Source organism: Serpula lacrymans (assembly GCF_000218685.1).
Source record: "Serpula lacrymans var. lacrymans S7.9 unplaced genomic scaffold SERLAscaffold_8, whole genome shotgun sequence".
In the NCBI taxonomy this organism is placed as follows: domain Eukaryota; kingdom Fungi; phylum Basidiomycota; class Agaricomycetes; order Boletales; family Serpulaceae; genus Serpula; species Serpula lacrymans.
The window spans coordinates 2,410,695-2,438,687 of NW_006763297.1; the positions used below are offsets into that span (position 1 = coordinate 2,410,695).

General features: G+C 45.8%; 13 protein-coding genes across 13 annotated transcripts; 5 read left to right on the plus strand and 8 right to left on the minus strand.

Annotated features, from left to right (window-relative positions):
• Positions 1-888: 888 nt before the first annotated feature.
• On the minus strand, positions 889-2,407 carry SERLADRAFT_470883 (uncharacterized protein; the record flags this gene model as incomplete). Its single annotated transcript, XM_007319818.1, has 3 exons — positions 889-1,846; positions 1,913-2,115; positions 2,176-2,407. 3 exons carry the CDS (start codon positions 2,350-2,352, stop codon positions 1,069-1,071), a joined length of 1,158 nt encoding a protein of 385 aa, XP_007319880.1.
• A 633-nt stretch (positions 2,408-3,040) lies between these two features.
• SERLADRAFT_450410 (uncharacterized protein) lies at positions 3,041-5,031 on the plus strand (the record flags this gene model as incomplete). The annotated part of the gene is made up of 7 exons (XM_007319819.1): positions 3,041-3,283; positions 3,338-3,366; positions 3,432-3,558; positions 3,606-3,681; positions 3,739-3,758; positions 3,815-4,300; positions 4,368-5,031. 7 exons carry the CDS (start codon positions 3,041-3,043, stop codon positions 4,836-4,838), a joined length of 1,452 nt encoding a protein of 483 aa, XP_007319881.1.
• Positions 5,032-5,077: 46 nt separating this feature from the next.
• On the plus strand, positions 5,078-5,641 carry SERLADRAFT_470886 (uncharacterized protein; the record flags this gene model as incomplete). The annotated part of the gene is made up of 2 exons (XM_007319820.1): positions 5,078-5,397; positions 5,452-5,641. 2 exons carry the CDS (start codon positions 5,101-5,103, stop codon positions 5,566-5,568), a joined length of 414 nt encoding a protein of 137 aa, XP_007319882.1.
• Positions 5,642-5,665: 24 nt separating this feature from the next.
• Positions 5,666-8,092, plus strand: SERLADRAFT_470888 (uncharacterized protein; the record flags this gene model as incomplete). Its single annotated transcript, XM_007319821.1, has 5 exons — positions 5,666-5,927; positions 5,982-6,376; positions 6,436-6,932; positions 6,985-7,039; positions 7,100-8,092. 5 exons carry the CDS (start codon positions 5,785-5,787, stop codon positions 7,348-7,350), a joined length of 1,341 nt encoding a protein of 446 aa, XP_007319883.1.
• A 22-nt stretch (positions 8,093-8,114) lies between these two features.
• On the minus strand, positions 8,115-9,084 carry SERLADRAFT_370958 (uncharacterized protein; the record flags this gene model as incomplete). Its single annotated transcript, XM_007319822.1, has 4 exons — positions 8,115-8,542; positions 8,593-8,671; positions 8,795-8,887; positions 8,968-9,084. 4 exons carry the CDS (start codon positions 9,082-9,084, stop codon positions 8,115-8,117), a joined length of 717 nt encoding a protein of 238 aa, XP_007319884.1.
• A 248-nt stretch (positions 9,085-9,332) lies between these two features.
• SERLADRAFT_470898 (uncharacterized protein) lies at positions 9,333-11,775 on the minus strand (the record flags this gene model as incomplete). The annotated part of the gene is made up of 12 exons (XM_007319823.1): positions 9,333-9,548; positions 9,599-9,685; positions 9,745-9,859; positions 9,916-9,996; positions 10,053-10,154; positions 10,211-10,252; positions 10,307-10,516; positions 10,580-10,782; positions 10,837-10,915; positions 10,973-11,087; positions 11,149-11,191; positions 11,271-11,775. 12 exons carry the CDS (start codon positions 11,728-11,730, stop codon positions 9,418-9,420), a joined length of 1,668 nt encoding a protein of 555 aa, XP_007319885.1.
• Positions 11,776-13,735: 1,960 nt separating this feature from the next.
• SERLADRAFT_470899 (uncharacterized protein) lies at positions 13,736-14,869 on the minus strand (the record flags this gene model as incomplete). Its single annotated transcript, XM_007319824.1, has 2 exons — positions 13,736-14,665; positions 14,722-14,869. The coding sequence occupies one exon, from the start codon at positions 14,497-14,499 to the stop codon at positions 13,879-13,881; it is 621 nt and encodes a 206-aa protein (XP_007319886.1).
• Positions 14,870-15,379: 510 nt separating this feature from the next.
• SERLADRAFT_470903 (uncharacterized protein) lies at positions 15,380-17,394 on the minus strand (the record flags this gene model as incomplete). Its single annotated transcript, XM_007319825.1, has 11 exons — positions 15,380-15,618; positions 15,677-15,785; positions 15,845-15,967; positions 16,025-16,144; positions 16,198-16,320; positions 16,370-16,492; positions 16,542-16,709; positions 16,759-16,875; positions 16,929-17,084; positions 17,134-17,256; positions 17,316-17,394. The coding sequence occupies 10 exons, from the start codon at positions 17,383-17,385 to the stop codon at positions 15,718-15,720; spliced, it is 1,191 nt and encodes a 396-aa protein (XP_007319887.1).
• Positions 17,395-20,944: 3,550 nt separating this feature from the next.
• SERLADRAFT_470906 (uncharacterized protein) lies at positions 20,945-21,731 on the minus strand (the record flags this gene model as incomplete). Its single annotated transcript, XM_007319826.1, has 4 exons — positions 20,945-20,959; positions 21,024-21,076; positions 21,127-21,201; positions 21,254-21,731. One exon carries the CDS (start codon positions 21,678-21,680, stop codon positions 21,408-21,410), a length of 273 nt encoding a protein of 90 aa, XP_007319888.1.
• Positions 21,732-22,760: 1,029 nt separating this feature from the next.
• SERLADRAFT_470908 (uncharacterized protein) lies at positions 22,761-23,245 on the plus strand (the record flags this gene model as incomplete). Its single annotated transcript, XM_007319827.1, has 2 exons — positions 22,761-22,862; positions 22,916-23,245. 2 exons carry the CDS (start codon positions 22,835-22,837, stop codon positions 23,143-23,145), a joined length of 258 nt encoding a protein of 85 aa, XP_007319889.1.
• Positions 23,246-23,507: 262 nt separating this feature from the next.
• SERLADRAFT_470909 (uncharacterized protein) lies at positions 23,508-25,134 on the plus strand (the record flags this gene model as incomplete). Its single annotated transcript, XM_007319828.1, has 3 exons — positions 23,508-23,676; positions 23,729-23,842; positions 23,905-25,134. The coding sequence occupies one exon, from the start codon at positions 23,911-23,913 to the stop codon at positions 24,967-24,969; it is 1,059 nt and encodes a 352-aa protein (XP_007319890.1).
• Positions 25,135-25,327: 193 nt separating this feature from the next.
• On the minus strand, positions 25,328-26,747 carry SERLADRAFT_470916 (uncharacterized protein; the record flags this gene model as incomplete). Its single annotated transcript, XM_007319829.1, has 8 exons — positions 25,328-25,563; positions 25,616-25,722; positions 25,779-26,125; positions 26,183-26,206; positions 26,266-26,303; positions 26,363-26,498; positions 26,568-26,615; positions 26,675-26,747. 7 exons carry the CDS (start codon positions 26,711-26,713, stop codon positions 25,629-25,631), a joined length of 726 nt encoding a protein of 241 aa, XP_007319891.1.
• A 3-nt stretch (positions 26,748-26,750) lies between these two features.
• On the minus strand, positions 26,751-27,974 carry SERLADRAFT_362182 (uncharacterized protein; the record flags this gene model as incomplete). The annotated part of the gene is made up of 3 exons (XM_007319830.1): positions 26,751-27,618; positions 27,676-27,856; positions 27,910-27,974. 3 exons carry the CDS (start codon positions 27,952-27,954, stop codon positions 27,053-27,055), a joined length of 792 nt encoding a protein of 263 aa, XP_007319892.1.
• Positions 27,975-27,993: the final 19 nt, after the last annotated feature.

Here is a 27,993-nt window from a genome sequence, read left to right on the forward strand (position 1 = left end):
GGGGCTTTGTGTTCCAAGAAAGTCAGGCGTGAGATACCAAGTTGGCGCAATCGGGGACCGTTGGGTCGAATAAGCAAGTGAGGGCGGATGTGTTGTCGGGTACTGACAGGGAGCCTCCGGGTGTTCATAGTAACATAACAGACGTCACGAAGGACTGCGGAGAAGCCTTTGTGGATAATTCTATCATCCCATCTGGTTTGTACCTTGATTGTTGCGGAGACCCAGAACCGAAGCTACAAGTCGAGAGCACTGACAAAGCTTACTCGATGTCATGGCTGGACACATGAGGCATGGTATGAGCGGCAAAGATTCGGAAGCGAACGACGCAAAGATAAGGACTCTGGACTTGGAGGCATACGATCACGAGAGAAAGGTTGGAACCAGATCATACTATAGCGGTGCTAGGCAGTGACGAGAATAGACAGACAGCGAAGAGAGCGACGGCTATCTATCAGAACCATTAATCCCAGAACGCATATTGCTGAGAAGGTGCCAAAAACGCAATACAAGCTGAATATTCTGTCAAAATCGGGTGAGGGCTCACACAGGACACTGCATTGCGCGTCTTTTGTACTCCGGCGATAGTGCGTGCTGGAAAAGAGTCATTCCATTCATTAATGGAACAAAAGCCAGTCTGGAAGATGGAAAAAGAGAAGCAAGGAAAGCTGTAAAGACTGAGAATGGTACGAGTGCTCTCAGTGCCAGCACCGCCATGCCGTCCGTGCCGTGGATCGTCGTTTACGTTGTCCTAATCATATATGGCTTATCGCAAGATCACAAAATAAATAATTAAAGATTCACCAGGTCAGCTCTGACAATACCTCACTGTTATAGTAGTTAATGAGGCTCCGGAGTATGCAAATGGAGCAGCGCAAGAGCTCATTTTTAGGGCTGACATTACTTCAAGTCAAGTTGCCTCAGCTTACTGGACACCACGTCACAAATCAGCGCCCAGCATCAGGGGCAGCATCACCTGAGAGAATATGGCTGTATTACATCGAACCCTATCCGAGGCTTCCAGTGATAGGATAGACAGAAACCCGCTGCTAGCGATCGCGAGTAGCACCACTACAGCACATCGGTGAAATAGTCGGCCAACGTATCCTGAATCTCCTTCACCTTCCCCGCAGTCGCAGCCAGTGCGTTGTCCTTGCACCACGGCATGGCATCCAACATCCCCTGTGTTGGAATCTCTCGCTCCACTAGGGCCTTCACCACACTCTCCGCCAACATGATCTTCCCCAAAATGTCCGCGTACTGCAGCGGTAGAACTTGCTTGCCCATATCAAGCGTGGAGCGCCACAATGCTGCCCATGCCTGATTGCACCGCACCTGTGCACCGCCTGTGCATCTGGGGCTATGCGCAAGCGTGGGAGGTTCATTAGGCAGACGCTCCCATAATCGACCAAGGGCATAGTGCCCCGAAAGAAGGCGAACGCGTTGAGAACGAGTGAGCAATGGGTCTGCGTCCCAGTGCTCGCGGCCTTGCAGCAACATGGCGTGATACGCTAGTCCAAGGAGTCCACGTAGGTTAAGACGCTCTGCTACACCAATCGCAAGCCCAACATCTTTCCCACAGGCCAACTGGCGCTTCCACCTCACTGTAGCTGCTTCGAGTAGGTCACGCTGCTCACAGAGGGAGGCTAGTTCAGTGAGTTGTACAAGGCTCGGTTCATCAGAAGTATCAAGTGAGGGAGAATGCGAAGGGCGAGTGTAGTAGTTGGTAAGCGCTGTGAGAGCCCAGGCTTCGATAGACCGAAACTGGTATTTATGTGTGATACGCGAGAGATTGAACAGCTGAAGATGATTGGCTTTGGGAGTCAGTGCGACTGTTAGCTCGTGAGGTCTACCATATACAGGAACAAAGGAGATTAACATAAGCAATCAAATTGAATTTGGAAAAGAGACATACAAAGCATACAAAGCCCATAACAGAGCCCGAAATTCATCCGCAGTGTCACCTTGAAGTCTGATTGGATTATCGTCACTTTCACCTTCAGCGCCTGCAGTGACGCTAGAGCTGGAACTTTGACCCGAACTAGAGCGCAAATCGGAATCGAGAGAGAACATGCTGTCGAAGGTCGACTTGTCCTTCGTCAATGTCGATCGGTGGACCTAGTTCAACGAAAGCCTGGTAAACCTGACTGCAAGTATCTCAAAAACAAAATATTGAACCTTGAAGAGCGTAGTCTCGACTAAAAGGACAGTGTTGCCATCGGAAATGTAGTAGACGGGATCTCGTGTTGGTATTGGGATGGATAATTGCAACTGTAATTTAGGTGAAGATGGGCCGCTCGATGAAGGATGCATGAACGTGGTGGTGAGATAGGCTTCAGACGGTAAGTGTGTCATGGTGGTGGTACAAAAGATACGTTTGATGTCAGTGCGAGAGTCCTGCTATTCGAAACCTGCACATTGTTGGCCCGCCATCCGTTTGGAGAAATAGGACTGGCACGTGGCTATGGGGCGGCACGGAACGTTTGGTTTCACACTTTTTTCTTTTGTTCTTTGACTTGCGTCTGCCTTGTACGACGTGACCGCTCTATTTGATGACTTTTTCGTGCCTGCGGGTGAAAGCTTAGACGACTTTGACACTAAACTAAGGACGAATGAAAATTGCAGTGGTGGAACTGTCCGAGACGACGTCCATAGGCTACGCACGATGCCCGTTTTCCATGGATTCTGAAGTGAGCCAACGATGAAATTTCCTTCAGCACATATGTTGTCCTCTATATCTGCCATATCGTGCATAAAGCTCGAGATCCTCGCCCACACATTCGGAATTCAGCGGAGTTCGGAAGGACAAGAAAGATAAGAAATCGTGGATTTGATAAAATTCGAGGTACGTTTCATCCTCCTCAGCTTATCTTTGACTGTAGCTTCAACGAAGTAAGAAATCAATATCCGAGGTGAGCACTTTCACTAATGCTAGGGAGCGTGTCCTTCGTGCTGTGCATCTCTAAGCTATAATATCTATTCCCGGAAAACTGAAGCCCAGAGAGTTTTCCAGGAAATTACTTGTATATATCTCTGAGCCAACATGTCGTCTCGTTTTACCGTGTATTACGGTCCAGTCATCAATCCAAAATCGCTTACCTTGTACGAAACAATCCCAAGCTGCCTCCTAGCTGTTTCGTCGACAGGAAATATCGAATGGATAGCTGCGGACATCACTGCCTCTCACGTGCACGAGACCATCATCCAGAAAGGATGCACAGATTTCGATGTCGTGCGTCTAGGTTCTGGGGAGTTCATCATTCCCGGGTTTATAGATACACATACCGTAAGATGACCCCATGCATTTCATTTCATCCAACTGAATACATAATGTTTGCAGCATGCATGCCAATTTTCTGCCATTGGAACGTAAGTTGTCATTTCTGATCTTTCAGGGCGCATATAGTGGCATATATCTGATATCTGTGCCGTAGTGGATACGACAAAGAGCTTCTAGATTGGCTTGCAGACCTCACGTATCCTGGGGAGGCCAGGTTTTCCGACCCCGATTTTGCGAGGCGCATATATCCAGGTGTTGTCAGGCGCACGCTTAATTGTGGGGTATGATGATCTTTGTTTAGTGTTGTTCCAACTACTTATATTTTCAGACAACTGCTTGTTGTTATTACGGAACATTACATCTTGAAGCTACCAAAATTCTAGCAAATGTTGCTCATGCAATGGGTGAGTTAATGTATCTAAAGACTCAATGAAGGCTGACAGCAAATATGTCTTTTAAAGGGCAGCGCGCATTTGTTGGGGTATGTGACTTCACTTACATCGACTGTGTCAACGTCATCTAGACCATCTCCCACAGAAATGCAACATGGATCAGAGTGCTCCTCAATATTACATAGAACCGTCTCCCTCCGAGTCTATTCAGGCTACTAAAGCTCTTCTTGAGCATATCCAAACACTAGACCACTCCCCAGCTGGAGAGCCACTCGTGCACCCCATCCTCACTCCCCGCTTTGCTATATCTTGCTCTCCAGAGCTACTCAAAGAGCTTGGCAAACTTGCTGCAGCCAACCCATCACTTGCAATTCAAACCCACGTATCCGAGAACAAGGAGGAAGTTAAGGAAGTGCACAGATTGTTCGGATGCGACTCTTACGCAGGTGTATACGACACGTACCACTTACTCCGCGAGAACACGATCCTCGCGCATGGGATATATTTGACTGATGACGAGGTCAAGTTACTTAAGGAGCGAAATGTGGGCATCAGTCATTGTCCTGGTAGCAACTTCCATGTCAACAGTGGTGTTGCAAGGGTTGGTGAATGGCTCGATCAAGGTATCAAGGTATAGTGTTTCTTTGCACCAATATAGACTGGGGCCTGACAGATGGTTGTGTTTTTTTTTTGCCAAGGTCGGCCTTGGGACAGATGTATCGGGTGGTTATTCACCCTCTATCCTGACTGCCGTGCAACATGCAAGTATCGCATCTAAAGTGATTGCTATGGAAGCCAGGTCTGGCAGTCACCGCAATGGACATGGTCATGACCATCCTCACCAGGCTACAGTGCAATTCTCAAATAAGCAGCTGCCCATCGCGACTCTTTTCTACCTTGCCACACTTGGGGGAGCGAACGTGTGTTGCCTCCAACAACGTGTAGGCTCTTTTGGACCGGGTAAAGCGTTTGATGCGCTGGTAGTCAGTGTGCGTAACGATACAGGAAATCCCGGAGTTTGGGGTGTTACTCCTTCAGAAAGTGAAGATGTGAGTGAAGACGTGATGAAGGGTTGGTTGGAGCAGTTCTTGTTCTGTGGTGATGATAGGAATATTAGGCGGGTTATAGTCCAAGGAAAAGTTGTAGGTGGGCTTGATTTTACAGAGTAGGAGTTCGAGACAGTCGAGCTATAGGGGATGTTTCAATTCGCTTGAGTCGAAACATTTAGGGCAGGAAAGCTGTCTACTTGGGTTTTCGGTGATCTAGTTTCGGCTTACGAGATCCGGTGCATTAATATCCCCAGTAGCGCGTCATAGGGGCTCTGTATATCACTGGGAGCTGTGGTAAAGCAGTGCCTTATCTGAGCGTAGCGCTATAAAGGTAAAACCTCCAAGTCCATCTAAACCTCACTATTCCCAAGCACAAGCCAATATGATTACTGAAAAGGTATACAATCTCACCCATTCACAGAAGACTCTCACCACCGCGTTCGCCGCTGCTCCACATTCATCGCCAGGCGAACTGGGAAAGTCTCTTTACATAGAACATCATCACCATCACAGCGCACCCAATGCATCTGGAGGTGTTTTATCCACCGTGAAGGGTATGCTTCACGGTGGTAATGCCAACGAGCTGAAACGGATCATAAAGGATGAATATCCTTCTCAGGAGGATCTTGACAGGGCTGCCGAGTGTGGTCAGTTTGGAAGCAGACCAAGTGATCTATTTCTCAAGGTATAGTTCTATTGCTTTCCGCATAATCGCGCTATTAACTTATCCTATCTTAAGATTTATCACGATGTGCTTTGTACGCTTGATGCCGACCCATGGGCTTGTTCGGTGTCACCCCCTCTTCTTGGTTCACGCGGTGTCGTGAACCTTTCTATAATATCTGTGTAAGACACCCTCATTCCGTAGTGATACAACCTTAATTTATGTTTATACAGCATTCCAGATATCATTCAGCATCATTACGATTGCATTGTTCGTGCAGAGTCAGAAGTCTTCCTTGCAACCAATTTCTGGCAAACCTCCAAATCAGCGACAAAGATCTGCGATGCTTTCATCGAACTATCTCGCCGTGCTGAAAAAAGAGGCAAGAAAGCAGTCGTGAAGATGATGTACGATAGGGCAAACTTGAAGATGATTACTGAGAGCCACGTATACGTTCCCGAAAAGGAGTGGCTTAGTGAGGAAGTTCAATTACCCAAACAAAGTGATATGCCCTGGGTCGACTTCCAGCTCGTCAACTTTCACCAGTAACGTCACTCCTTTGTCACCCCTCATATTATCATTGATCAAATTATTTGTAGACCTGTATTTGGAACGTTCCATAGCAAGTTTATGGTAGTCGATCGCAAAGTTGGCCTGCTTTGCTCGAATAATATCCAAGACAGACCAAATTATGAAATGATGGTTCATCTCGAGGGCCCCATCGTCGATAGCATGTACGACGTGGCTTTGTTAAGCTGGTTCAAGGCAATGACTCCGCCGCTCCCCCTGCTACCCACCCCTAATTGGAAACCAGAAGAAGGCTATAAGTTCGGGATAGATAATCCCTATTCGACTACCCATAATCTGGACGGGAGCAAGGGTGCCGAGTTATTTGCACAGTTAGAGCGTGAAGCGGGGCGCGAATTCTCGTTGTCTGCTGATGACAATAAACCGTTCATCTCTGGAACTTACCAGTCCATCACAGAACATCTTAGTACGTTCTATTATTATTTCCACAGTCTTCCTTATTTGATGATGTACACTTTCTTTAAGACGCGGGTGACCAACCTGATACGACAGCGACGATAGATTACGTCGCTCCTGCGTCTCCAGATGATGAATATACACCACATATATTCCATGCACCCCACGGAGAATGTCCAATGGCTCTTGTTAACCGTGCTCCTAATGGAAAACCAGGTAACCCTGCGAGTGGGCTACACAACGGACAAGACACAGCATGGCTGGCGGCACTGAAGTATGCACAGCATCGCGTTTTTATCCAGACACCAACTTTCAACGCGGTACCTGTTGTAGAAGGTGTCTTGGAGGCGGTGCGCCGCGGGATAGAGTGTGTGCTGTATGTCGATGTTGGGTTCAACGACGGAGGTGAAGCTTTGCCTGGTCAAGGCGGCATAAATGAGGAAGTGGTGAAGCGAATGTATGCTGAGCTGAAGGATGAAGAGAAGAAATTCTTGAAATTCTATTGGTATACCGGAAAGGATCAGGTCAAGCCTCTGAACGCGCATGTCCAGAAGCGTAACTGCCATGTGCGTATTACTATTACACCTCAGTCAAGGATGAATTATGACTTTTTTTTAGGTGAAGGTAATGGTAGTCGATGACTCAGTCGGAATCGCGGGCAATGGAAACCAGGGTACAAGTTTATCTAGACTTTCCATTGCATATATGTTTGCTCAAAAGTCTCTTCAAACAGACACACAGTCTTGGTACCACAGCCAAGAAGTCAATGTCATGATAGACAATCCGGAAATATGCAAAGACTGGTTAAATGCGATTAGAAGAAATGAGAATACTCACCTACATCAACTCGACACAGACGGCATATATCGCGACAAGGATGGGAATGAGTTAACAGACTCGACAGGTGTGGGAAGCGGGTTCAAGGGCGTGATCAAGGGTATACAAGGTAGTATAGCGAGGGCACGTGGTACAGGTGGATTTTAATGGTTACAGGAACGTTTTCAGGTACAAGCCTCCCATTCAGAAAACGGACAGGCAAAAGAGCAAGCATAAGCACGATTGTACTGTATCGTACTGTATCAAGCTGGTTGTGAGGATGTTATCCACTCTTGACTGACAGATGCTACTTCTCTTAAGGAACGACTAAACCAACTGCCCTACCAAGTAACCAACTTACATCTGCATTCGTTTCTGTCACAACAGTTCTATCTCCAAATATTATAGCATATTACATTCTACCTTTGCCTCTACGACATCACGACATACTCGGACTACGTCTTGGTCCTAAAGCTTTCCCTCTACTGATGTAGGTGAGTCTGGCTCATGAACTGAGTCTTTGTCAGATCTGCGCGGCGAATCCGGTCCTGAACCCGAGTTGTCATCGACTTGTTCCTCAATCTCAGCTGTCGATGACTTCTCCGTTAAATCCAGCGATTTCTCGATACCACTAGTTATCTTCTCCAATTCCTTATCCACTGTTTTCTTCCTGGACTTGTCTAGGGGAACGACATCCTCTTCCCAATCTATACAGTCAGCCGTTGCCTCCCACACGTCATCCAGTTCCTTCTCCCAGCCCAGTTCTCGACAAAGCTCTTTCACTAGGTCGTCGCACTTCCCAAGGCAAACCACATCATCCGGTCTGCCAAATTTTCCGACCTTGTCCATATTAAGGAGTAATCTAGGACAATCCGGCGGCACCAGGTCAACGAGTGCGGCAAACGGATACACTTGTAGGGATGTTCCCATCACTATAAGGAGATCTGCGTTACGAAGGCGATGGATCGAGTTATGAAATGCGGACGGCATCTGTATTTTCGACATATCAGGTAGTGACTAGTCATCACAACTAAACGACGTACGGCTTCACCGAAAAATACAATATCAGACTTCACGTAGCCTTTACACTTTTCGCATTGAGGTGGGGTCAATTTCTTTATGGCTTCTTTCATCTTTGCTGAGTCGTATGGTTTCTTGCAATCAATACAAGTTTGGGTAGCATAAGAGCCGTGTGCTTCTATTATCTTTTCGGGCGGAACGCCCGCACGACGTTCCAGCATATCGACATTCTGTGTGAAGCTCGTGTGAAGAAGATTCTTGGTGTGCAACACTTTGATAAATGCGTGAGCTAGAGTGGGTCGATAACGCCCAGGCCAGAGTTCCTTAGCGACGACATAAACTGCGGATTTCTTGAGAACATAAAGCGAATTAAGTAGTTGTGTAACTGACATGGGTAAGGATTTTTGCGGAAGAATTTGAGCTCAAATACAGCCTCGGCATAAGGAAGTTTCAGCTTTGCAAGATTCGACTGCAGAGAGGTTAGGCTGAGTTCTCTATGACGAAGTCGGTAGTCACTGAGGAGATACTCACGTATAAGCCTTGCGCATTCATGATGAAGTTATCAACAGGATGAAACGATTCATAAAGACACAAGCTTACCTGTCCCGGGGGTCCTGAAGTCAGGTATACCAGCAGAAGTGCTGATGCCTGAAAGAGTGAATATCAAGACAGCAAAGGGAAAACGCTGTGATAAGACTTACCAGCCCCTGTCTGACCCGAGACTACCTTCAGAAAAGCCTATTTGACGACGAACAGAAAACTTACCATGACGAAGACATTCCGACAGCTATCCGACTTCATGTATTTCGCTATAGCTTTCAAGTTATTACCGTCCAGAAGCCTCGGAGTCTCATCTTGAGCATATGTGGGTTTGTTGCTCATGATTTGAAGTGAAGCAGACGCTGATACTTTGGGTGCTGTGAATGACGATGAGCTGTAATAGTTATCTCTGAGCTTTGTTTATCTATGGGAAGGGCAATGGGAAAGGGAGCAAACAATAGTCCGCTCCATTGGATCCGGACTTAATCGCACTGCGGCAAAAGTTCTGAGCTATACTACCACGTGGCAAATTACTTCCAGAGGCATGTCAAGCAAAGTTCGCAAATTTCCGTCCACAGGGCCAGCACATAGAAAAACAGACCATGGCCTTAAATTTAACGAATACAGCGCATCGATGCCGTCTCTTATATGCTAAGCCGCCAGCCTGGGCTAGCATCAATGACTGGCTTTGAAAGTCTTTAGCCATTCTAAAACGAAGACAATCATCTCTCCATGAATCTTCCTTATCTCGGCGGGTTCATCTTCCAAGTCACGAAGGCCGTACTCGTCGTAGTGATGGACGCCATCTATCGTGAACTGAGAAGAGACGTTCAAAATAATTACTACGGGGACGTACTTGGTATTAATTTGAAAGGTCGCAAAAGAGTATCGGGCCTGTCCGGAGCATATTCGCTATGGGGGGTATACGGCCTCCATGGGTCAACTACGATGGACAAGAAGCAGTGAGTACAACTTCGCGCGAAAGTATCTATCGCTGCATACCTTCGCCATCGATAATAGCCAAACGATCCGCAGCAATAGTGAAGTCACCCAAGGCGTTCACCGATGTAATATTTGGCCACTCGGGAACAGTAAAGTACTTTCCAGGAGGGTATGCCTATGGAACCAAGAGGTAAATCATACATATGAGGCGCTAAAAGATCTAAATCAGACCTGACGGCATATGCGAGATTGGTACTCTAGGGTCATGAGCCGTGATACAATACGAGGTTGTTTTGGATCCGGAGGTGCTGTCTAAAAAGTCAAACAATTAGATGAGCTTGCTCACTGTGCAAACGAAAGAAACCCACCGAGAAATAACCCCACTGCGTACACACTTGAAATGTCCACGCGCGCCAAGTTTGATCCAATGACACATCTTGGAAATTGCTGTCGTTATATGTACCGAAACACTAGACAATAAGAAGATGAGTGACAGTCAATCTGATAAGTGTAGTTTCATACGAACCTCTTCAACCGTCGTATCATCTGCGCATTGGGACACGTAGTTCTGGTAAAGAAATCTTTGAACTACATCTCGGATAAGATTTGAAATGTGACCTACCTCTTTCATGTAGTTTGCATAGTTGATGACAGATAAATCAAGAGCCAAGCCCCCGGGAAGCTCAATCATCCTTTGTTCATGATTGTAGGGTAAGTTAGCGGTATGGTTTCGGCCAATTACAGGTTTGTTTAAATAGTCGCAAAATGTATCAAATTCCGTGCTTCCAACTTTGGGATCCCATACTTTCCCTTGCCATCCGCCTAGAGGGTTCTACAAATCAGGAAAAGCGATTAAAGGGACTCTACATTGCAAATTAGATATGTAAATACACACCTCGAGTAACGCCATAAAATCATCGTCGTGCTCCAGATCTGCAAGTCCGAATAGAGCCTTGATGGCAGTCCTCAGATGTGGGACGCCAAGGAGGAAATCGATAGTCTCGATGGATTTCTCTAGATGACCAGCGCAGGTAGGGTCCGCAGCCTTGCGAATAATTTCAGAGTATTCCCACATGGCAAGTTGAGCGTGCGTTACACCTTACATTGGAATCTTTAGTACTACCTTACGTAGGGAATAAAATGCATACTAACCACTGGAAGCAATGGCACCATAAACCAATTCTGGATAGAGAACTCTCATGTGTGCTGCTCGAGCACCAGCATACGAGCCCTATGAAGTATATAGTCAGAAATGAAATCGAAGGAGCCTACGACGAGATAGACGCACTCCATAATATATCCAAGGCGTATTGGGAGCGGTAAGGTCCTCTTCAATCCCAGGAAACTTCACATTGGCCATAAAGTTGGCAGAATCAGCAGCAGATTGCTCATTATTGAGCCACCTTTCGTGAACATAGAAATATCAGTCATGCGACTCTGGTCAGAATTCAAAGGTAGTATTACCGCAAGTTATCAGTAGAAAAGTTAGAGACAGGGATAGAGGATCCTGAATATTACAGGAATTAGAAATGTTCCAGGCCATTGGTCCATGTAACACAGTACGATGGAGTGAATTTGACGCGTACCATAGTAACGATGTTCCAATACAACACCCACTCCTCCTGTTGCTCTGGCCAATATCTCCACGATCCCGGTATCTAGAAATGGTATTCTATCTTCTCCACTGGTTTCACCTCCATCCAGCACAATCACAGGTCCTCCTGCGCCTGGGGTATAGTGGCGGGTGTTTATCCAATAGCGCTGTCCGAAAGTCTCAGAAGTATTCGAGAAGTGGTCCAAAGGTTGACGGAAGTATTGCTCAGGAAATTCCTCAAATTTCTCAGTGGAATGTTGAATAGCATCCAAGTCCTGTACGAAGAGACTGTGAGAAGTATCCTTAGGACGAGCAATAGCGTTGTCTAGTCTCCAAAGATTCACTGCTTGAGCCCCTACGCGATTTCCAGTAACGAGTGCAGCATTCGAATTCACGACAAGGGATACAAATGCCGATAATGTGAGGAAGAGAGATGAACTGGCGACTCTCATCTTGTCCAGGACATTCACAGGAAAAGCAGATACTCAACACAGATTGTAAGTCACTTTAAACGTTCCCATCCGAGTAATACTTACTCGGTTCGGCAAATCGGCTATGCACACCTGCCGTATAAAGGACTACCCAAGAAAATCTATATCATAAATAATGGCAAGATGTAGAGGAGACGGCAAAGTAGAACTAATGAAGATACGAATGTGTTGAATATTCTGCAATCAGAATATCCCATGACGATGAACTTGACTGCAGAAGGACATAAGGCCCGAGCCTGGTGTACTTGCAGCAATCGTCGGTAACACATACAGAAACTCGACGAGAATCGAAATCTAAATTAGACCGAACTACCTGTCAATGCGATCCTGATGACATGGTTGAATCAAGGTGCTTTGACGCGGAAGAGGTACTAGGGATCTTCATCCTTGCCAACTATCAAAGCGAGTTTGGTGTTCCGAAACACATGGCTGGCCATTATGTGCGTCAGAATGAGATTGGGAGTAGCGATCAACGTGTACAAAATCCCTAGACCACCGGACAACATTAACACGGTCGCCAGGTTACAGCAGAGAGTGAGCCTAGATAAGGTAGTCGCCGTGCTTTAGTGGGGCGAGGTCGAAGAGGGTATTAGACGCACAAATAGAATATTTGGCCATCTCGTAGTATCAATTTTGAAAAAGCTGGCAGGAACTGGTGCGATAGAGAAACTTTCGCCAATTCTTTGAAACCAGAGTGAGCTGAGATGGACCCAAGGAGGCGCCATGATACAGCCATGAAAACGAAGGTGTCATAGACGAATATTGCTAGAGGAGTCCCATAAACAAAATACTTCCCATAGACACTATACTCGGGGTACTGAGGAAAACAATATGCAGTGGGTCCATCATTTGCAGCAGTGTAGGACGTGATGACGATTGAAGCTGTTACAAGAACAACAAGCCAAAGAACGAAGGAAACCCACACAATAAATTTGTTCCTCTCGATGAAAATGGCATGAACACGGAATAAGGATAATAGACATGACAAAGAGACGGCGAGGGCATAAAATGTGCTGATAACATGATCCATAGCGCGACAGTGACCAATCGGAGTGACTACAGCAAGAAAATAGCAGTGGATTCAATTCCTCGTCTGAAGCCAGGAGTACGCTGCAAGGACAAACTGGTCCTTGAGCACGTCTACGTACCTTGGAAGACTAGGGTTCCAATAATGAAGGCCAAGGAGACGAGTCTAAGATTGTAACTGAGAAACTGTGCATTGAAATTAAAAGAGAGACAGTTCTTACCTAGACCACATATATGTTATAGTACCTAGTTTTATCTTACATTTAGATAGCAATATGTAGTCATCGCCAATATTTGTGAGCATATCCCAAATGAGAGCCTGTGAGGAGAGAAGTTATCTTGGGTCAGATTGAGAAGCACATTACTGGTGATGCCTTACTTCCAAACAAGCAACTAACACATAGTTTTGTCCTTGAACTTGTTGCGCTAAGTCCAGAGGAAGAAAAGTCAACGGGCTCTGTAGCTGAGGAGTTTGAAGTTCGGGCGTGAAGCTCATGGCCAGTTTGACGAATCAACAGACAGAAGCTCTCCAGTGTACAAAAAAGGTCGACGACAGGCTTTGGAAAGTGTTAGGATAAAACAATGGAAGAGACTAAAAAATAGGCGGTGTCCTTTCTCATGATGCCTGCTGGGGCACAATATCAGTGACCAATATCAGTGAAGCAGTGTTCGAATTTGTATCATCATCTGAGAAATTCAGAACTCTTTAAATAGCATGTGGCACACACCAAATCAATTTCTGAAACCGTTTCCCTCTGGTATGATACGTGCACGAGCGTCTGGAAGTTTATAATAAAAGTCTTCGCTCGAAGCGCGTGTATTATCTACAGTGTGCATAGAAGTCAACTTGAATACTCTGTTACCTTGAGGCGGATCGGATGCACTATGCAGAAAGTGTCATAGAGAAGATGGACGTTGTTAGAGAAATGCATAAGTAAACATGATGCAATAAGGTTTGTGATTGCGACCGACCAGCACAAAGCATAACACGACAAGATAAAATAGTATCAACCTGACCATCACCTGAGGCTTTCAAGCTCTTCCCAACGAACACGGAAACAACAAATCAGTGTGCCATCTGGATCATGTTGCCGCTGTATGCTGATGTCCATACTTCTGCAATGGATTTCCATATAAACTCGTCATGCCTTCCACATGCCTTTGTGCTCGAGCCCAAATCGCCTCGAGTTTAGGATCGCGACTGCACCATTGTTTACTGTCAAGGAAAATTGGCCTAAAGCGTCTGCGTGAAGGCTGTGCATGCTGTTCCGGCTCATCGACGTCCATCGCATATGAGGGTTCTGCAGGAGTTGACTGAGGTTTCCGTGTTCGACGGGGAGTAGAGGGACTGGAAACTGGAGGAGGGATTTTGTTAACAGTGGAAAGAAATGGGGAAGGTTCTTCCGTAGGAGGTGCATGATGGATAGTCCCGCTCAGCGCGAGATGAAAAGCCGAGGTCGAGGTCGGTGTAACAAGATGTGAACGTTTGTGCGGGGTATGTCCGGTCGCTTTGATAGGCGACTCTACTCTGCGCCTTTTGCTGGGTGTTTCTGGTTGCAAATCGTCATCGGGGCCGCTCAATGTTTCCTGCGAGAACACAACGCCGCGTTTTTGCGCGAGGGCTTTTGCAGGCGTTAGTTCGAGTGTACGGCCTCTTAGAGCTGATTTGGATGGTGACTTTGTAGGGGAAGCGGAATTCCTCATTTTGAGGGGAGAAACTTGGGTAACATGAACTTCCTTCGTGTCAATTCTGATTTGAGTGGAATTTTCTCCGCATCTTTTGTCTAGGGCATCAACAAAGGTCCTTCAGAGGTTTGGGATTGAAATCATATCTATGAGCTAATGAGCTGACTCGTATTGGTTCAACCCGCTAAATGCATAGGTTTGTTAAAAAACGAAAGGCTTGGTGGCGAGGAAGACACATACCTCCATTAGACTGTAGGTCCAATAGAATACTGCACATTTGAGGAGAGCGACGTTGGTACTGTAACGTCTTCGTGTCAGAGCATTGTCTAGGAATGTATCCTCCACTTCCTCCATGGACTGAATTGCCTTTCGCATTGGCGTGAGCTTATATGCTCGAACGAGTGTTTCAAACGTGAGTACTTGTGAGCCACCTGGTTCTTGTGATTGTAAAGCTGCGCGAACAGTATTCAATGCTTTGACGAACGTCTTGCGATCTAAGCACGTAGCACTCTGAGCAATGTGCTCTGGCACATCAGTGTTACCCAGCCTAAGTTAAGGGTCAGTCCATGTGTTAATAATGGATGAAATAAAACGACGGACGCTTGGGATGCGAGGTGTGCACAGATTGCGGGTAAACCGTTTGCTCCGCTAGCTAGGGTGTAACCTGAACCTGGGCCTGTTCTGGTTTGAGCAAGGTGTAAGAGGCTCTTGGCTTTTTCAAAAGTCTCTTTTCTGAGGCATAAGCTCCGTAGTTGATTGATGTGAATGGTAGCCATAGCGTTCTTACGTTCTGAGTAGGAAGAGCAATGTACAAGTACTGAAACATGCGTGACGTACCAAACGCGTTTCGTCACATTTTCGACGCATCTGTCACGACGCGTCTTAGTCACAATTTATCAGGATCATGCTAGCATTATAATAAAAACAAGTGAAAAGGTATTGAGTTTGGGCTGTAAGGATTAGTGTCATACACTATCATAATAAAAGAGACAACGAATGCTACAAAATATTTTACGAGTATATGCCCTATCACTGGAGGCTAGTCGAAGTGTTTCAGATAGGATAGTCGTTGTTATGATCGCTAAGCATCTCGTTAAGACTGGCCGTATATTCAGGCTTCATTGTTGTGCGGAGTCTCTTTGTTAGCATTGAATCCTCAGTGACGCCCATTGGCAAGAATAAGTGAACTGCTTACCATACAGCGCAAAGTCTTTGCGATCTCAGCACTCCTTCGCCTTACATTTGAAGACGTTGAAGGGCAAGATCCAGCATGGAAAATTCGTTCATTGCACGTCGAGAGTTGTCTACCAGCGATAAGATGTAAGCAATGCGACTGGAAGAGATGAGGGCAGGGATTGCCTACCGTGCTTTGCGAAGGCTACGATAGCCTTAGCCGATGCTAGTTGCACATCACAGTCACTATCACCGAGCAAGTATCTCAGATACTCAAGAAAGTGAGATTCCAGCATCTTGCTTCGGAGTTTTTCTGTCGAACGCATCAGGGGTCCTCTCAGGGGTACCGAGACTATTAAACCATGCTCACCGTGATGTGCACATTCAGCGACAGCATTGAGAGATATTTGTCTCGATTTCCAATTGGAACCATTGAACATCTGGTAAAGATAATCCACAAAGCCAAAGGTAATCACATCGCATTGGTCGTCTGGAAAATTGTTAGTAGAAGAAGCGATAAAAACAAAGATAGCGATGGCCTACCATGGCTCGCGAAGATTGCGATTGCATTCACAGATGCTAGTCGTACAGGTAAGGACTCATCATGGATCATGTTTTTTAAATCCTCGAGAAAGTGAGATTCCAGCATCTTACGGCGGAGTATCTCTGTCGGACTGTCAGACGTGCTTAGATATGCGAGCTCGAGTAAACACACCATATTTTGCAAATTCTCCAACAGCTTCAACGGCCGATTCTCTACAAGTCCACTCGGCATGGCCAAATGTCTTTTGGAGACAACTCAGGAAGTCAATCCGAATAATCTCGCCTTGACATTCATCTAACGAATACTTAGTAGAAGAAAGACATAATAGAAATGGCGGGCCCACCATATTTTGCAAAGACTGTGATTGCCTTCGTAGACATGACTCGTACATTCGAGTCATTATCTATATCACTTATACTCGAGTAGCTATCCACTTTTGATTTTCGGAGGGAAAATATATCTTGCAGGTCCTTTAGAAAATTAGATTCTAGCATCTTCTTTCGAAGGATCGCTGCTGAATCGTCAGCCATGCTTAAACAGGCCTGCTAGAAATTGCCCACCATGCTTTGCAAATTCAGTCACTATTTCAAGAGATGTTACTCTTGACTCGGTGCTATGGAGCATACTTTGAAGAAGTTTCATTAAGTCAATTTCAATCATCTTGCTTTGGCAATTATCTGACATGTCGTTAATGGCAATAATAAAACACACGAGGGCTATGATGGCTCACCATATTCCGCAAAAATTTTGAATCCCTTCGCAGAAACTAGTCGTGCATTCGAGTCATAAGTACCGACTCGGAGCATATCCTTCAGCTTGTCGAGGAGGTGAGATTCCTTCAGCTTTTCAGAGGAATGAGATTCCAGCATCATGTTCCGAATCTCCTCTGAGAACTCGTTAGTTGCACTTGAGCATGCTAGTATAAATATGCCTACCATATTTTACCAGCTCTGCAACAATGTCGAAAAATGTTTCATCTGGCACAGATTTGATATCGCACAACATTCTTCGGAGACTATCCGCACATCCAAATTCAATCATCTTGCTTCGACATTCGTCTGACAAATCATCCGTGAAAAGACTGCAAGGAGCAAGGACAGCGACTCTGAGGGCTCACCATGCTTCGCCAAGGCCACGAAACCCTTCGCAGCTGCTACTCGTACATCCGAGGCTGTATCGTTGAGCATAGTGTTCAGATCTTGAAGGAAGTGAGATCCCAATATCTTGGTTCGAAGTTCATCTGACGACTCCGAATCGTCAGCTGCGCCTTCACAGACAATATCAGGGATGCCCACCGTATTTTACCATTCCTTCAACAACATAAATGGTTGCTTTTTTTAATCCTCGTTCGGTTGCGACGGTGATTTTTTTGAGGGAATCAAGACAGTGATCTTCAATCATCTTACGTCGGCAATCCTCTAAAAAGCGTTGGTTAAAGGGGTGCAAGACATCAGGACAACGATGGCCTACCATGCGATGCAAAAACTGCGAGTGCTCTTGCAGAAGCTAGTTGCACATCCCAATCTTTATTACGGAGCATATTTGCCAAACATTTCAGAAAATTGGACTCCAACATCTTAGTTCGGAGTTGGTCTGTCAACCGTCAATGATTACGACGATGTCCAATATGAGTTTGGAGTTACCCACCATATTTTGCACACTCTGCAACAGCATCAACGGATGATTTTCTTAACTTCTTACTTTTGAACATCTTTTGGAGTAAATCTATGAAGCCAACTGCTATCATTTCTTGTCGGCAGTCCTCTGATAATATTCAGTGAAAGAGATGGAAGATCCCAAAATGGTAACGGCGTACCATGCATTGCAAAGGCTGTGATTGCCCTTACAGACGACAGTTGTACTTGCAAGTCATCATTACCCAACATATCTGTCAGCTCCTTAAGAAAGTGGGTTTTCAGCACTTTGCTTCGAAATATTCCTGATAAATCGTCAGCTATGGCGCACACATGTGCTCATGGGTGCTTACCACAGTTTGCAAAGTCTGTAACGATATCAACAGCTTCTGTAATTGACCTATTCTCGGCTTTGCTGTACATTTTTCGAAGAGAGTTAAGAAAGCTGATTCTAACCATCTCCTGGTGGCAATCCGCTGATAATAGTCAGTGTATTGACGAATATCATGACAGTGATAATTTACCATAGTCTGCAAAAACTGCGAATGCCTTTGCAGACGCTAGTCGTGTGTCCCAGTCATTGTCTTCAAGCATAACGTCTCTTAGATCCTCTAGAAAGCCCAAATCTAGCATCTTGCCTCGAAGCTCATCTGTCGGACTGTCAACTATGCTCGAAAGCGCGAGCTCGAGAACCTACCATATTTTACTAGCTCTATCGCGACAGCAACAAATGGTGATCTGGAGCACCTTTTGGAAGGAGGGAACTCTCGGAGAGATTCCAGGAAGTGATCAAGGATCATTACCTTTCGGCATTCCTCTGCGCAATTCTATCAATAACATCCAATAAGGGTAGCAGATGGGTTTCATACTATGTTGAACATAGGCTATGACTATATCAACGATCTTCGCCTGGCCGTCCCAAATCCCCTGCTTGAGAGGGTCTAGAAACTCAAGTCCTAGCAGCTGTGTTCGACAGTCGTCTGCTGAAATATCAGACCGGCGCACTGGAGGAAGTAGGAGAATTGCGACGAACCATACAACATTAATCGCGGCAATATCGCAAGTACAGCCATGCGGATCTCTCGATCGGAACGCTGTAGATGCGAGGACAGCGCATCTAATATGGCACCCTTGATTTTAGAGCGTAAAATATCTGCGTGGTCATCAATTACAGCACTTCTCAAGGACACAGATATAATACCATCTTTGGCCAAAGCTGGTATGGCGGCAATCATTGCGATGCTTAGACCTTTGTGTTCTCCCCCAGGGTTCTCAGGATCAAGCATTTTGATGAGACATTCGCACCAGTCGGGAATAAGCGGTTGTAGTTTATCAGATACTAAGGTTCATCAGAACACAGATAATCTATACAAAATGGTGACTCACAATAGTCGGCCAGCGTCACCACAAAGCTGCAAACATGATCCTTCTTTCCGTCAGAAAGTAGGGTTTTCAAAGCATCATGTGTTTCACGTGATTGAACACTGATATTGATGTCAATATTATCAAGAAATAAAGAGGAATGAGCTGGTACATACCTCGGCTTCCACGATGGAGTTTCATGTAATTGTGCCAAGAGGTTCAACAAAGTCACGTTGAATTCTGAACTTGCTTCCCGAGACTTCAGAATATTTAATAAGCAGCAAGGCAACTTCTCTATTCTACCAAGCTCGCGACGTCCAACATCTGTACAACAAATCAGCTTCTGAGCACCGCCGCCGCCGTCTTCGAAAAATTGCACGTACCGGATGATACTATCATCTTCAGACGGTAGAGCCACATATTTTGATCTCCATCACATAGTTGCTCTAGTTTTGAGATCACATGGCGGGCTTTGGAATAATCATAGATGTCCCACTCCAGCATATCATTCCACCCGCCCACTAAGTCAGAGATATTTTCCGCATAACGCCCTGCTACGCCGACAAGTGCATTTAGATCTCGTGTTTCACCAGGGCTCAAATGAGCCCTCACACGATACTTTTTGCAATGTGCGATTGACACATGTATTTTCTGGCCAGGCTGAATTTGACGGCCATCCCCTCGATGGAACCTTTCCGTTACAAACGTCAAACAAGCCCAATATATAAGAAGATGGAGTTGCGTACCCCCATATATGGCGACGATCATCCTCGTAAGAAAGTCTCTTGATTGGGATCCACTCTAGGATCTTCCACGCTCCCTTCAACGACTCGTGTACTTTACCGAGCTTTCCCCAGTCCCATTCCACTTGCGAAGCACCCAGATTTAATTTGAGCCCAGCTGAAAGTGCTTCATAGGACATCCATAACGATGACGGAGTACGACTGTTCATGTCAGTGTTCTCAGCGAATCCTCCGCCACTGAACAAATCAATATTGGTACAATTACTGGCACTTAATATTAACTCACATGTCAGAGTGAGTGCCCGGGAACCAAACTTCCTTGATGTTTGGGTGTTGCGCTTACATAGGATAAGTGGTGGTGGTCAGATCTCTAGCACGGAGTATGGCTTACTGTCTTTATGGAACCTCTTCTCGCTAGCACCATCGGGACGCTGTAATGACCATCAATCAGCATGAAGGCATGATATATAAACATCCTACTCACATCGGTTGATTCCATGACACCCCCTCGTGCATATTCTGGTAGGAATTTCACGCGGCGCTCATCCAGCGCGAGAGCGTGGCGGAAGTAACAGACGTGTTCTGGATCCACTGTACGAGGCATGTCGCTCCCTCTGCCCATACCGATGGATGATACACTATCCCTATTAAACACAGTCAAAACAGAGTCGAGGCACATAGATAAAATTTAATTTCGTACCAAACGCCAACAAAATGGACTTTGACATCTCTCGCGAATGCGTTCTTGAAGTGATCTGCCAACTTTGATTGTTTTTGTGATGCACCACTATTTTCTTCTGTGTTAATCGGCTTCTCTTCATATCCAGAACGTTTCTCCTTAGCTGATAGAAAGAAATTCCGAAGAGTTGCGTAGATTCCTTTCTCCTTAAGATTACCGCTTTGAAGTTTTACATATACTTCATAAGCACTAAAACAAGCGGTTAATGTCAAGGCCCAACATAAATATATTTTGCCACATGCAATGGAATTTGCCCCTCGTTTCCCTTGTAAATAAGGCCAACCTGTTAGACACATGCCATGACGCTCAGTTCTCTCGTATCATCGAGTAGACATGAAAAAGAGAACCTTATGAATCATGCCTGCCAGTACACGAACTTGATATGCTCCCCGAGAAAAACCTGCTTGAAAGTCAGATGGTGACATATCTGATAAATTGAATAGATCACACCAAATAGATAGATTTTATCTCCCTTTTGGTAATTGTCTGCAAGCCAACGGTATGCATCAAAAATGATATCCTCAAAATTCCTAGGGCAAGACGGATAAGGCTGAATCAAACGATAGATACGGGATACAAATACCATGCGATTGCAAGATCAATCTTATGCATGATCACGCGAGCCCAATATGTGGGTGATCTCCACGGAGGTTGTGCATATGTTCCGATCCCGCTGTTGTAGTATGTAAGCTGTTCACAATCCGGGTCTTTGAGCACCTGGCTATATAGCTCTATAACATTTGTGTTCTAATGGCAAAATATGAGAGGGCGTAAATTTCGACAAGCATAATGGTTACCCGTTCCCCAAATTGGTTAGATGTACCGTCAACACACACCACTAGGTTTCTCCCCTTTCTCCCAGTGTTGGGGTGCTCAGCGCAACAGGAGTCATCTTTATTGATATCTGTAGTGTTCATGCTAAGCAGGATACACATAAGCATCACAAACATGAGACACGATGCGCGACGCGGGATCACGTACTTCATGTTTTTCGATTGAGACATACCAAGAGCAAATATGATGGGAATGCGTGTACAATTGAAATGGAAGACAGTGGAGTCAAAGTGTAGGGTTGGGACGACCAGCCATATATACGCCCATACCTCGTGGACACGCACATGCACCGATTGAAATATCATCCTTAAAGAGAGAACTGAAAAAAAAACTTACTTAGAAACGTGGATTTCATACAAGTCATACCAGAGCTATGTTATAGCGGTCGAATTTGATAGTGAAAGTGATCTAGCCAGCAGTCCTCGGGATGTTGACTCCAGGAACTTTTGCATATTGTATTGGAAAAGCGTGATTGGAAACTTTCAGCGTTCGATGCGAAGATTGAATTAACACAGGCTCCGAGTGGGCGACTGCCACCAACGCTGCCAGCGGAATGTACACAGCTCAATTGCAGACCGACGGCTAGGCTGCCATCTAACAGGGCCATATTTTAGTCCCAAACATATGGCATGATGTCCCGATTGGTATGTTCACACCCCTTTTGACGCACGATCTATCCAACGAGGTCAGCATGAAGGAGAGAGCGACATGTATTCGGAGCAGGTCTCGATCCTTGATCACTGCGCAACCGACATTTATACACGCACGGAATCAAGCGAGGGTATCAACAAAGCACTTTGTTTGGAAGATAACCATGAAGTCACAAGTCACTTCTAAGCGCTTGGGCTACGGCATATTGGTGTTCGTGTTCCGTGCCCTGTGGAGCATGGTGCGGAAACAACGTTGCTGTTTGTACGAGATTGGATGGGGACTTGCTCTTCCATCAAGACGATAATGCGTAACTTGGAAGGATAAGATGTATGGGTTAGGGACTGCTTGGATAGGGACAGACCATCCTTCCTTCAGTCACGTATTTTCGTCCCTTGAAAAAATCAGCAAGCGAAGCGCCTTGGGCATGATGCATGATGAGTCATAACCCTGTGCTCTTTGGTTTCTGACGGCTTGTTCTCGCGGTGTGGAACTGGGATGTGTGACTCATAATTCTGGTAGTTGGCCTGGGTGATGTTATCGTGACTCGTGACAAAAAGAGCGATAGAATTGCTATTGAGAAGGGCACGCATTTAACTGCTGCTGCCTGAACTCGGAGCTGAATCAAATCAATCGTGGTGCAGAAGCCGTTCGATGATTGGATAGCGTCTAAATCATGTCCGTATCACGGTGGCCGCGAGTCATGGTGAGAGTCTGGTCATCCAAGGAACCTACAACAGTGCACTGATAAAACATAGTACACCAATGAGGCGGACAATACCGCTCGCGGGATATACCGCATGGGCGCTCTCCCTGGAACTGAAAGCAAGTTACTCACTAGGGAAATGGTGCATGATGTACGCCCGCTGTCTACGATCAGATGGAAGAGAAGATTCAGGTTGTCGCTGGACATGTCTCAGTGCAATTCATTTGACCAACCTCCATGATAGCGGGCATTTCAAATGCGTCTTCTGCGAGGTGGGATGAAAACTGCATTCGCTACAGAGCCGCTGGAACATGAATGGTGTTGCTGTCTACTAGCGCTTATTCCAAGTTCCAAGTTCGTTGTACCGTACCATGACCTCGCAAATGAATTATTAGGCGCAATACTCCGAGTCTCGGATCGTCCGGTTCATTTCTGCAACGATAGATTACTCATTCCGCTCCGAAATCCAGCGCCTTCATTCTTGAATGTATTACAGGCTGTAATATTTATGTGAACATTTAAGCAATACTTTCAATGCATGATATTACCTGGCGCGATGGATTCGTAGAGAAAACCACTGAAACGCTGTGACAATTGGAACTCTGAAGAAATGTCACGCAGTATTCAGAGTCCCCCTTTTGCCGTGACCGGCATCGAACTTGGTTACAACTCAAAAGTACACAACAAAGCCACATCTTAGCATGAGCCTAACTGGTAACCTCAGGAGCGTTCATTTACCTCTAAAGGACCTCGTCAAATGTGCAGTTTGTAGCAAAAAAAAGGACCTGAGGCTATGTTCATCTTGCGGAGAGGTAAGTTGAATATTCCTCTGGTTTGATTGCGGAGCATTAATCACGTATATAGCAAACATACTGCTCCGCCGAATGTCAAAAGAATGACTGGCCCACCCACAAGACCAGTTGTGGTACGGTATTTCCCCCTTCCTGCATCTTGATCTAGCAAACCCTAAGAGCTTAGGTAAAACCGATAGAATCAATCTCGAGTCGTTCTATCCATTCATTGCCATCATCGTTGACCAGTGTCACATGCACAAAGACAAGCCAATGCACCCTGCAACGCTTCACAAAATCGTCAACACTCCAAACCCAAATGTACATCCGACGCAGCTACCAGATGGTTCAGTCGCTAAAGCGGTTATACTGGGTGATCCCCAGCCCCTAACTCAGATCGGCGCACCTAGCTGGTGGCCTTCTGCACTCTCAGACAATGTTCGAGGCAAGATGATGCGCAGGTTCCTGCGTGAGGGCTATCTTCCACACATACTCATAGCTGTCTGTCTTGGGCTACTCGCAGAAGTATACACGACGACATCAGGTTTGAGATATGGGAAACAACGTCGTGTGCGCCTCCGTCAACACACCTCGCCTATTTCAGATTTTGGTATTGCTTATGGCTCTGCACGGGTTACAGCCCAAGATAAACTTGCTTATCTTTATCTTTCGGATGGCTCTATGGTCAAGGGTCAGGATCCTGACAATCACTACTGGTTGTACTTCACTACAGTTCGAGGGCAGGAATTTATACTTGAATGCGGGATGTTCACATTCAATATGTCCCAGATTATCGCCAGCCAGCCATATCTTTCCGCCAACGATCCCTCTATGCCCTTCGTACCTGCATTTTTCCGGGATAGGATGATACAAAAGAATACTCCTGAGCTGCATCGTGAGCGGAAGCGTTTCTCTGTTTTGCGAAACCCTGCTCTGCAGCGAGCTGTCGCAAACAGTGAAACAGGGTTTACTGCGCAAGATCTGCAGGCCATCACAAGCTTCTTTCAGACCGTGTCCGGCAAGATCCCTTCCGAAAGCGATAAAGATGTTCTCCAGGCCTTCATGTTGCACAGCTGTCGTGCTTTTGCAGACGTTATAGAAAGTGGTAGATGGAAGGGCTTCCCTGTTGAGCCTGTGTTGGCTATCGAAGCGGATCCTGGAGAACTAGACGACATAGACGACAGCAGCGAGGAGTGGTGGCAATACCTGCAAAATTGGAAGAAAATGAAGAAATCGGGGAAAGTTGGCGAGGAGACGATGAGGCAAGCATTTCTCGATTGGGAACGAAAGAATGGCAGAAAAAAACGAAGCTAATGGATGAGTAGCGAAAATCCATTGACCCCGCTTCTTGTCAGTTATATATTTTTTGATTCTGTATCCCTCTAAAAATGTAAGTTGAGTGTAGCATAGGTGTGTCATGTTTTGGTTGTATACTATAAAGTGACTAGTATAATAAAATATGAAGCTTTTCGCTATTCTAACCTGCCAGGTGAAAAACCAAATGACCTTCTGTGCCTTCACCCATAATCCTTTGGTTGTGCAGTAGTTACGCCTATATATATCTTCTGTAACCTCACTTCAGTAGAGTTAATGTTCTGGCCAGTGGTAGAAGGAAGGGATTTCATGCTAAGCCCCTTCTGATTCGGAGAACAGTCTGTCAGGGGCTGATGTCAGGAATGATCGGATTGTCTACAAAAATACAAGTGAAGCAGTCAGAGAAAGTGGGAAAGCAGATAACATAGCATTTCTTGGTATGGTTCTAATGAAGCTCAACTCTCAACTCTCAACTCTCAACTGCTGTTGAAACCTAGAAAAACAGGGACTTTCTTGTCACCGGCGACACCCAATGACATAACTCCGAATAACACTGAAGTATGGTTCCTTGCATTTACTTTCTAGTGGTACAAACTGATATGATGATGCTCAGTCACCGTCCATTTACGCGAATACAACACTGAACCTTCCTGTTTATCTTACAATTTCTGAGAGTCTGCCCTGGGCAACTCGACAATTTGATCGAACCCAGGATAGTTGGGCAAATTGAGTTCAAACTTTTCCGCCATTGATCTGTTGAACAGACATCAGGGGTCCATTACCTCTGAATGACTATGAGAACGACTTACATTGGCACGAATCTCCCACCAAGGAAGTGTCTTCCCCCAAACGACCTGACGCCCTCCTTAGGGGCTGTCAGACTGATCAAGACATCTGGGTTTAAACCCACGCCCTCTGCATTTCCTTTCTCGACGTCCCATCCACTTGGAATATCGACGGAGACAATCGGAACTCGTGAGGAAGAGATTAACTGGAGGGCAGAGTCGAAGGGTGCGCGGACAGGTCCTTTGAAAGAGAAACCGAAAATGGCGTCCAACACGACATCAGAAGATGATAGAGCATCTCGCAAAGAGTCAGGGGAGACTTCAGGAGGCAGCGTAGAAATCTTCATGTTAGAGCATTGCTTGTGTAGACGCTATAACGGTAGATATATGAGAGACTGAAGGAACGACAGGGAATATCATAGATATACCTTATATATGTCTTTCGATCCCGGCTTGGAATATCACGTATGTAATCAAAGGCAACATGTAAAAACATGCAGGATGAACTCACCTTGGGCATGTAAATGGTAGGCTGATACCCAAACATACCTATATACAGGTCATGCTCTCGACAAAATATACCCCAAAGTAAACCTTAACAGACGAACCAAGATGCCTTGCAGCGACCAATCCATCCCCACCCTGATTACCAGGACCGCAGCAGACGAGGACACGAGGGTATTTCTCCTTATTGTAGGCCTTGGCCAGAGTCTGAGCGCATGCTAAGCCAGCCAGCTCCATGAGCTAGGTTTCCGAGTCGAAGGATATTCGTCATCAGGAGCTATCTTTCAGAAAGGAGGTATCGATACTCACCTGGTCGAGACTGAAGGCCCCAGCAGAGTTCATGAGCTCTTCGTCGATCTATTAACATTAATATGCTTTCAATCACTTATTTTGAAAAGATGGAATAAATTGATTACTTGCTGTGCAACCTTGGCGGTGAGATAACGGAGCGCCATGGTCAGGACCGCGAGAGTAAGATGTTACAAGGGTGATAGTCGTATGGGGATCCGATTCTGTTTTTATACCTGGACTGAAGTGGACTTGTTGACATCATAGTAAGCTCAAGATAACGTCAAAAAGGAGCCAAAATGTAATACGATCGACCATTATAACTGCAACTTCATGCCGTAAATTTGTCGCGAAAAAACCGCAAAGTGTGTCCATGTTTCTGACCAACAAAGTGAACATACGTAGAGCACGAAGGATCAGAACAGACTAAAGCCCTGACAATACATATTGCTCGTGAAAGCTATAACTTAGAGGTAAATGATAAAAAAAAATGGGGCCCCAGTTCTTCACTTTCCACCACCACCCCCTGGTTTAGCGCATACCCGTCGATGCTCGTCCCAGTCTTTCTTCTGATGTTCTGCCGAACAATATTTGACCAACCGGCATTTACTACAAACGAGACCTCCAACGCCAGTGGATGCCTCTCCACTGTCAGCGCTACTCTGCGAACCTTCGCCATTTTCTGTCGTGTTGGGCGATTCTTCGTTGAAACTGATGTTACAGTCAATCCAATTACACATCTCCTTCGGTTTTATCTTTCTTCCACACCGACCACCCCTTTTGATGGAGAGCACTACTGCTCCTTCGATCCCGCGTCTGGGGAATCGGATCATTTCACAATCGTCGTTACAGCAGGGATTAGGGCACCCGCTAGGGAAGTCGAAGTATATCTCTTCGGACGGAACATATGACGGGTGCGTGAATAGTATTTGCGAATAAGAGGTGGTTTGGTGCGAGAATAGCACAATAAATGGTGGTTTCTTCTCGTATAGGATGGCGCGAAAGGCGAGGTCGATTTGTGGGAAACAGGGTGTACGTCGTTGGCGGACGAGTGTGTGGCTCAGACGCATATCTAAGCTTGGCTTCATGAGCACGTAGTTGGGTTATAAAGCAATGAAAAGACACGAACGTTCATGTTGGATTTGCCGCTCGATGCTAGGTTTACAAGTGCGGCGAAAAGCATGCCGACATACAAGCTTAAAATACTCTGTTACATCGTCCATCTCTTGTCGTTTCATGTCTGTTACAATAATGAATATATCGTCGCTTCCGTGGTCGTGCATCCCTCTCAAAATCATAAGTTCGGGTAACTGATAATTAATATCAGTATCAACCAAAGCATCAGTCGAATGCAAGCACGCACCATTGTAAAAACTACAGGCATCATCGATAATTTCCTGTCCTGCATGGACCGATGGTGATAAACATGGGTTGTCCATGTTCTATC